This window comes from Palaemon carinicauda, chromosome 21 (assembly GCF_036898095.1).
Source record: "Palaemon carinicauda isolate YSFRI2023 chromosome 21, ASM3689809v2, whole genome shotgun sequence".
NCBI lineage: Eukaryota > Metazoa > Arthropoda > Malacostraca > Decapoda > Palaemonidae > Palaemon > Palaemon carinicauda.
The window spans coordinates 45105096-45115095 of record NC_090745.1 but is presented as its reverse complement, the minus strand read 5'-3'; the positions used below and the strand labels follow the sequence as shown (position 1 = coordinate 45115095).

The 10000-nt window shown below is 35.5% G+C and overlaps 1 protein-coding gene across 1 annotated transcript; it reads right to left on the bottom strand.

Moving 5' to 3' along the window:
- Positions 1–1179: 1179 nt before the first annotated feature.
- LOC137614883 (zinc finger BED domain-containing protein 5-like) lies at positions 1180–1851 on the bottom strand. Its single transcript, XM_068344540.1, has one exon. It carries the CDS (start codon positions 1849–1851, stop codon positions 1180–1182), a length of 672 nt encoding a protein of 223 aa, XP_068200641.1.
- Positions 1852–10000: the final 8149 nt, after the last annotated feature.

Genomic DNA, 10000 nt, shown 5'->3' with positions numbered 1-10000 from the left:
TCTACCGTAGCGTGGGTTGCGAATCAGCTAAGTTCATCAAGTCAAGCTGGTCTTTCGACATCCAGCATGCATAATTCAGTCTGTTTGTTGAGAATAACAGATCAATAATCGGTGTGAACATGGCGATGAAGAGATCTATGTCTGTGTCTTTAACTGCACGTTCGACAATGTAGTAGAAATGTATATACTGGATATACATTGCCCAGAATTGTGTTGTTCGACCAAGGTCACCAGTTTCAGCGCTCTTCTTGAACTCCTCAAATAGCTCTCCTAACGGGGCTTGGTTGCAGAAACAATCAACATCTTCTTTTCAAGAGGGAAATTCTGCAATTCCAGGAGAACCAAGTCTGCATTTTCCTATTCCTTCAGGAACCGTCGGAAAAGTTAGGTTTTCAGTGCAAGAGTAATCATTGGGTGAAGTCATTTACATCGATTGTAGCTTAGGCACTCTATGAACCGTCTCAGAGATCCAGGGCTAATGCACCTGAGTTTGTTATCATCACTGGTTCACCCGATTCTGTGATAATCTTTTCAATGGCTCTGAAGTAGCACATGAGAATGTAGAATACTGCAAACATAATGAAGAAATTATCAAAATCTGGCAGACTTGTGACTTGGATTCATTATGCAGTCTTTGCTACATCTAGATCATATGTAACCAGACGTTACATCTGGCCATAATCCTCTGCAAAGTAATGAGCTATGCGCATGGTGTTTGCAACAACTTCATCTTTTGTGATGGGTTGGTTTAGGTTCGGCAAATAGTGAACAACCTGCTTCAGCAATCTATCTTTGTGAAGACATACATTACATCCAACCTGTATTGGCAAACTTTCTGAATTGAGGTGGTGGCTCACAAAGAACATTGTGTCTAGTTTCCATAGGTGAGCAATGAACGATGTATCTTCAATTGCTAATGTAGCATGTCTTTAAAAAAGCCACTCTTTTGTCATCTTTGACCGCAAGACGTGAACGTAACTTGTTTTTAACCGAGCACAATGCTGAGAGTCCCTCCTCACAATGTTATGTGGATGGAAACACTCTAAGGTTCCATACACAATTCTTCGCTAAAGCTGGATAAGAACATGGCATTGTTGACCAGAAACTGGGAAATGATAAACTATTGAAAGATTTTTTTGCGGTTGAGTCATTGACAAAGTCAATAAATTCTTCTTGCAATTAATCTGGAAGGGATTTAAGGTCCACCTTTAATGGATTTCGAAGGAGATACCAATCTAAATCTGTGATATCAGGAAAAAGATTTTCTAACTCTTGACTAGGAGAAATCAAGTGCTTATGGATGAGACCACTGACTTCATTCACATCATCTTTACACAGAACTGACAAGCTATGGCTCATATTTTCATAAGCCTCATACCAACCAGCTGTGACTTTTTCTTGCCAAAGTTTGAGTTTCATTTGAAAAGCTTGCAGCTTGTCCACAAAATCAATCATAGTTGCCCAGTAACTTTGAAGTGATCTGTTGACTGCATTGTTGCGAGAAAATATATAATTGCGATAAGCCATTTTCGTGATCCAATTCTTGTCTGAAAGCTTGTTCACAAACTTCCTTATTTTTTCCTTCTCATTTCTCTCGAAGAACTCCTTCAGCTCCTCCTTTAATGTCACAACTCGACCCACTACATTACCCCTCGATAGCCATGTTACTTCTGTATGAAAAAGGAATGGCTCTTCATGAGCATTAAGTTCATGACACAGACACAGTATCTTTGTGTTCAGCAGACTGTTTTTGATAAAGTTGACCATGGCTACAACTTCATCAATTACAGTTTTGAGGTCTGGTGGTAGGGCCTTTACAGCTAATGCATAGCGGTCAATCATGTAGTGCATCTTGCTTACCCTGGGGCTGGCTGCTTTCCCCCTCGCCTGGAAGGCAACCAACAGCCTAGCATTGCAGGGGAACCATCTATTCTACATACCCTATGTTTGCCAAAGAAAGCCCTTCTTATTAAAAAGATAAAAAATCTGGACAAAGCTTGAAAGATATCTTCTCCCGTTGTTATATAGTCCAAAAGGTGGCGGAAGAAAAACTCTTCTACTCTGAATCTTTAATATACCTCGCATAGGCAAGAAGCTGGACACAAGATGATATATCAGTTGACTCATCAAGTTGAATTGCAAATGTATCTAGAGAAGTTGCCTTGATTTCCGCAATAACTTGTTTCTTGATGTACTATGATGAGTCACATATTTTTCTATACACAATATCATTTGACGATGGCAAGGCGTTTAGGTTTTGTGCCGCATTTTCCCTGAAAAAGCCGCCAACAAAATTATTGTAGTATGACAAGACAAATGTTTCAACTATTGTATGGTGATTTTTATTTTGTGCAACTCTCAAAGCATGGTGGATAGGTTGCTTTTGTTTATGTACCTGACCGGTATAATCAAATCTGATATGGTTGAGAACAAGTGCCTTTTTCTCAAAATAGGACTAGTCTTTATCAGAAAGTTCAGGATGACAGCTGGACAGGTGTCGCTTGAGAAGACTAGGTTTCATGGATCCTTCTGAAAGAACTATTTTGGTAGATTATACACTGCATCAAATCTTTGCCTTGCTTGTTAATAGATGTGAAGCAAAATTTGATGTAAGACTTGCTGTACGTTTTTTCTTGCCCGCGGAAGCCATCGTTATCAGGAATTTAAAAAATAAAATGCAGTTTATACAATCATACTACACACCACAACATAGTAATGCAACCACACAGTCATTCACCACACTATGCATTCATACTACATGCCAAACAGTCATACTGTATACAGCAGTAACACTGCACACCACACAGACAAGTCACCAGATCACACTATAATATTGTACACCTTGAGTGCCAGCAGAAAATTTTCCAGGGGGAGGGGACGAGGCAGCAGAGATCATGTGTCACCGACTAGACAATGTCAGTAATGTTGCACATATTTCTTTTGATATTTTCCTATCTATCAATTTATTTATCATGGAAATAGGGGGTGAGCTTAGAAAGGAAGGAAAGGGAGAATAGGCAAGAAAGGTTCAATATTTAGTAGGCAAAATTGGAGGTGAGCCAGGGCAAGGAGAGTCAGGAATGGGAGGAGAGGCAGGGCAGGAAGCAGAAGCAAGACAGAAAAGAATTGCAGGCCATGAAGAAAAAAAATAGACAGGAAGGAAAGGCAGGTGCAAGCAGGAAAGGTAAAGATAGGTAGTAGAAGCAGAATCACAAATACCCTGGAACCATGAAGCAGATCTTAACGCACATACCTGAGGGTGAGAGTAGTGGAGGAAAAGTGGCAAGTTTATGAAGTGGGAAGCGAAAACGTCTCACCTGTTCGGTATGTGTGCTGAAAGATGTGATAAATAGAAAACAAACAAGAGATGACTACTGTATTATGGGTTTGCAAGGTTGTTGGGCAGCTGTAGTCCAAGACAGCTTTCGTTCAAGTGACATAACTCCAAGATTTTCCTTTTTGACATTTTAACATAACGTCTGCTTCTAGAGGAGGTCACATCTACCCTTGGACATGTAGGCCATTTCTAAAAGCAGATTTGTAATACAGCCTGATTATTTTCAGAAACTTGTTACAGATCCAGAATTTTGTCTAAGGTACCCCTGGTGGTAGCCTATGCGTGCCCCAGGTTGAGAACCCCTGTACAGTTAGATAATAAGACTCAATTTAAGTTGTAAGAATCATAACAACAGCATTAAAATGATATGAATTATAACACGAAGACAAAAAATACAGACACGGTAGTAGAAGCAAATACTCATACATATTGAAATGAATTGAAATAGATTAAAAATGCTTACAACACAAAACAAAGAAGGTAAAAATCAACACAAGGTAGCAAAATGCTGAGAAAGGTAGAATCCTATACAAAAAATAAAAAAAAGAAGTAAAAAGTATGGGAGGGTTCAATGTCAGAATGCTGTTAGATCGTGAGGCAATATGTAAAGGTACAGCGGCCATTGGGTAGAAGGAAAAATGGTAAAACACTAGGTCTATCAGAGTTTCAAATCGAGATTACTAAGGGGGAAAAATGGATGCTATATTTATTAAAAGCTATCAGAGAAGAGCAAATAATGACTAATGACTTGCAGAAGAATTTAATGGTATCTATATTCAAGCAGAAAGGTGATATCCTAGAATATAGTAACTACAAGGCAATTAAACCAATAGAACATTGTTTGAAAAGTTTTGAGATGATGTTAGATTAGAGATTGAGAGAGATAGTAAAGATTATGAAACATTGGTATGATTTCACAGGTGAAAGAGGGACTGTAGATGGCACCTTTTTAGTAAGGCAGCTACAGAGAAAGGGTCAACAGGAAAACCAGAAGCCCTTCTGTTCTTTTACAGATCTAGATAAAGTTTAGTATAGAATCATCATCATCATCACATCCCTCTATGCCTATTGACGCATAGGGCTTCGGTTAGATTTTGTCAGTCATCTCCATCTGGAGCATTTAAATCAATACTTCTCCATTCATCATCTCCTACATCGCGGTTCATAGTCCTTAGCCATGTAGGCCTGGGACTTCCAATTCATCTAGTGCCTTGTGAATCCCAGTTAAAAGTTTGGTGAACTAATCTCTCTTGGGGAGTGTGAAGAGCATGCGCAAACCCTCTCCATCTAGCCCTCACCATGATCTCTCCCACATATGGCACTTGAGTAATCTCTCTTATAGTCTCATTTCAAATCCTGTCCTGCCATTTAACATTCAATATTCTTTTGAGGGTTTTCTTCTCAAATCTACAAATTTTTTTGTAAATTGTTTCATTCGCATACCATGACTCAAGTTCATACTGTAATACTGAACTCACTAAACTGATATATAGCCTAATTTTCATATAATATTTTAGACGATTTGCTTTCCAAATTTTACCTAACTTAGCCATTGTCTGATTTCTTTTTTGCAACCTTACATTAAACTCAAATTCGAAAGACCCTGTATAAGATATAATAGTTCTTAAATATGTAAATGACTCCACCTTATTAATCCGTTCTCCTTCCAATGATGTTTCCTATTGCATTGCATATTACATTCTCTTCCTCTCTATCTTTCTTCCATTTCAAGCATTCTGGTAAGCAAGCATTGCAAATCCTGTGGTGTTCTGCAAATAAGGACAGCGTCATCAGCAAACTCTACGTTAGCTAATTTCCTATTGCCTAATCATTCCAATCCTTCTCCACCATCTTCAACTGTTCTACGCATTACAACATATTCCCTTGGAATACTCAGCTGTTCACTGGAAATTCATTTGATAGGGCCCCACTTAATAAAATCTACACAAAAATACAGGACTTTCCACAAAATTTGCCGTGCACACTATCAAAGGCTTTTTCATAGTCCACAAATACCCTCAAAAGTGGATTTCTATGTTCTACACATTGCTTTATAACATGTCTCAAAATTAAATTCTGGTCAGTACAACTTATACCTTTCCTAAATCTTGTTTGTTCATCTCTCAGTTTTTCATCAATATTACTTTCTAGCTTCCTTAGAAATAGCATAATATATATTTTAATGACAAATGTCGTTAGTATGATGTCTCTTGAATTATTGTAATCAGTCAAGTCTCCTTTTTAATTTTTGCCATTTTCGCAAACACACCTAGCTCTCATTCATCAGGTGTGCCTCTTCACGCTACATTCTACAAAATAATATTGTAAGTATTATAGGTGGCACTTCATTTTCGGTCAATATCATCTCAGTAGTTATTCCATCATATCCAGGGGCTTTCCATCTCTTGGTTTTTTTTTTCTTTCTTTTTTTTATGGCCATATGATTCTTCTTTGCCCTCTTAGAGGTTTTAATAATTATTCTTTGAGCAATTCTTGCACTATAGTAATTCAGTAAATTCATAGCTTTGTTAGCAACATCTGTTCTCTTGTCTAAATACTCTCTAAAGTCATTCCTAGCTTTACTTTCGACCTCACTATCAATAATGGAATACTTAGCGGCCTCTGCCTTGTGATTTTCATTAATTCCTCGAAAACTTTCAACAATCACTTTCAATATTGGTCTCCTTTTCATAGTATCTCAGTTATAATTTGAGATGCCTGGCTTTCTCCTTGTAACTGCATGTCCCAAAACTTCCCTACGAACAGACTGATATACGTTCTTAATATCACACTATTTTTCATCAATTATCTGCTCTTCGTTTCTTAAAGTCTCTCAGACTGCAAATTGATTCCTACATTCAGTTGAAAATTGTTCTCTCTGTTCATCTGGTAGAGGCTTAGTTGTATTTTAGATATTCTATCTACATTTCTGTTGGGTGCTTTCAGTTTAAATTTCAGAGAATTTAATGCTGGTAGGACTATCTCATTAAATACTTTTCTTCTGAGAAAAAGGGGCATTTTGCACTTCATAATCTCATTTTGTTTACTAAATGCTCTCCATCCCACGCTTATCATTCTTCAAATTTTGGCCTCGTGTCATGTGGAAACACTGTCTGTCCTAAGTAAGTATCTTCATTAACAACCTCCAGAGGCTCGTCCATATCTTTTATTTGCTGTCTCTCTGCCTTTTCATAGAACGTTATCTTAGTTTTACTCATATTCACATTCAGTCCTACATTTCTGATTTTCCTATTCAAATCTTCTATCATCTTTTGTAATTCTCTTCATAATTCATTAAACACATCTATGTCACCTGCAAATCTTAAGTTGTTGGGGGTATTTCCCATTAGTATTAATTCCCACATTATCCTAATCTAAACTCTTAAAATCTTCCTTTAGGCGTACTGTGAATAATTCTTCCAGTCCAACTCATTTCTTAATCGGAATTTTCTCACCATCTTTGTGTAGTTTTAGGATTGTTGTACTTCCTGTATAGATATCTGCAAGCATTCTAACATAAGCTTCTTCTATTCCCCGTTTATCTTCAAGTGTTCTTACATAAGATGTTTCTATTTCTTGTTTATGAAGGTTTTTCATTACTGCTGATGTTTCGACAGATTCAAAAGCTTTCTCATAGTTTATAAATGCCATACCTAGTGGTTTGTCATACTTATTCAACTGGTTAATTGCATGGATATGGTCAGTTGTTGAATACCCACTTCTAAAGCCTACCTGCTCTCTTGATTGAGTAAATTCTAGCTGTCTCTCTATTCGGCCTAATATGATCGTTGTAAATATTTTATAAATTACAAAGTGTAAACTTATTAGGCGGTAATTTTTCAGGTGTTTTGTGTCTCCCTTTGTGTGAATTAGTATAATAATAAAGTTTTCCAAGCTGTAGGTATAGATCATTCTTGCAGACATTGGTGTAGAGTTCAGTAAGTTTTACTACTATGAAGTGTCCTCCATCTATTATTAAATTAATTGATAGGCCAACCTTTGCTGCTTTGCGTCTTTTCGTGTCCTTTTTGCTTTCTTTACTTCTCCTAATGTAACGATTTGTACCGGCTCACATGTTTCATTATTTCTATTGGGGAAGTTATTTCTTATATCGCTACTGTATAGTATTGTATAGAAATCCTCTGTAATTTTCATCACTCCATCTCTATTGTGGTTAATATTTCGATCTTCGTCCCTTAAAGCAAACTGCTGTTGGCGCCCTCTTCCAAGTCTTCTTTTCATCAATTTGAAGTTTCTGCCTTTCTTTAGTGTTTCCTCAATTTTGGTCTGATTGTGTTTACGGATATCTTGGGTTTTTATTTTGTTTATTGTTTTGGATAGTTCTGCTAATTCTATTTCATCTCTCCTGGATTTTACCCTCATTTTCAATCTTTACTTTATTAGGCTTTTGCTGTTTTCTGATAGATTTGCTTGATGCTGTTTAGGAACTCTTCCACCTATCTCTTGTGCTGATTCCAATAATTTTTTTTTCAGAATTACGTTTTATTTCTTTTTTACATGCTTTATTTACTCATTTAGCTGGCAATACCTATTTTCTATTGGTAAACTAAACTCATCAGATTCTTCTTTTATTACGGGAGTGTTCATCTTTCCTCTAAAGATAATTTTTTTTCTTTCTTTCTGTAGATCTAAACAAATTTTGCTTCTTATCATTCTATGATAACTTGACTTTAGCTTATTTAACACTAACATTTTTAACTAAATTGACATTTTCACTGAAAATAAAAAGTTTGATTTTCTGTTTTTCAATTTGGGCTTCTCCATTTCCATTTTCTATGTTCCTTTTTATAAAAGGTATTCCTGATTTCAAGATTATTTCTTTCAGTAAATTCTACAAGCATATCTCCTCTGTCATTCCTGTACCTAAACCAAATATAGCTGCTGCGGATTCACCTCTTTTTTTTTTTTCACCTACATTAGCATAGAGTCTTATGTCTGTCATAGATATCTCCAGATTTTCAAAAACAAGTATATGTCTTCCTCTGTATGAGATGATGTTGGTGCATACGTTTGAATGATCTTCATTTTATACTTCTTATTAAGTTTGATAATTAATCCTGCAATTCTATCACTAGTATTACATAATTCTTCTATGTTACCTTCAAGACTTTTATTAATAAGAAAACGCACTCCATTTTTCTGTTTCTTTCATGTCCTTCTGAAGCCAAATATACCTGCAAGACTTTTATTAATAAGAAAACGCACTCCATTTTTCTGTTTCTTTCATGTCCTTCTGAAGCAAAATATATGGCGCTCTTTTAATTCTATATAAGATTCCCCAGTTTTCCTTTCATTTAATCCAATTATATGTTAATTTATTTCTTTTAGTTCTTCTAGTAACACAGCAAGATCCTCTTCCGAAGACACAGTTCTGACGCATGTTGTAAGACTCTATAGTCCAGAGATTTTTAGCACCCCATACAGTGGAACGTTGCTGCCTTAGGTAGTTGTTCCAATGTCGTTGGAGACTGGGGGCCGAGATGGGGTTGTGATATACATGTCTAGGTATTGGTCGGTTTTCATCACCAGGATAACCACTGGGGACTGGTGATGGTAGGAGATTTTTGTCTGATCGCTCAAAGTAAACCAACCCAGTATGGGTGGCCCTGACTAGTATAGCTTCCCTAATCATTCCACTGCCCAAACCCTTTCACCTCCCTAAGGTATAACCACTTAGAAAGGGAGATCAAGAGGTAGACCACGTAAACGCTGGAGGGATGGAATTGAAGAGATTTTGACAAAGAACAACATGCCAACAATTGAACAGCTGAGAAGAGAGGGAATTTTTGAAAACAGAATTGAGTGGAGAAGACAACTGATTCCACTGACAGGCTGAAAGCCTACCTGGGAGTGGAAGTGAAGTGAAGTGAAGTGATATATATATATATATATATATATATATATATATATATATATATATATATATATATATATATATATATATATATATATATTCAAATAAGCCATATATATTTTGATATATTAATGTCTGGATTCTCTTAACGACCTCGGGATCAGAGCCCCAGGCGAAATCTCACAAAGACAAGAGCTTGGCTCCGGCCGGGAATCGAACCCTGGTCGGCAAGCTTATATAGACAGTTAGTCACTGTCTATATAAGCTTGCCGACCATGGTTCGATTCCCGGCCGGAGCCAAGCTCTTGTCTTTGTGAGATTTCGCCTGGGGCTCTGATCCCGAGGTCGTTAAGAGAATCCAGACATTAATATATCAAAATATATATGGCTTATTTGAATATGAAAAACACGTAAAAATGTGCAAAATTTATCATATATATATATATATATATATATATATATATATATATATATATATATATATATATATATATATATATATATATAAATATATATATATATATATATATATATATATATATATATATATATATATATATATATATATTTATATTTATATATATATATATATATATATATATATATATATATATATGTATGTGTATATATATATATATATATATATATATATATATATATACATATATATATATATATATATATATATATATATATATATATATATATATATATATATATATATATATGTATATATATATATATATATATATATATATATATATATATATATATATATATATAGTGAT

Excerpts from the sequence above, each read along its gene's own strand:
- LOC137614883 (XM_068344540.1), bottom strand. The coding sequence starts at position 1,851 with ATGCACTACATGATTGACCGCTATGCATTAGCTGTAAAGGCCCTACCA.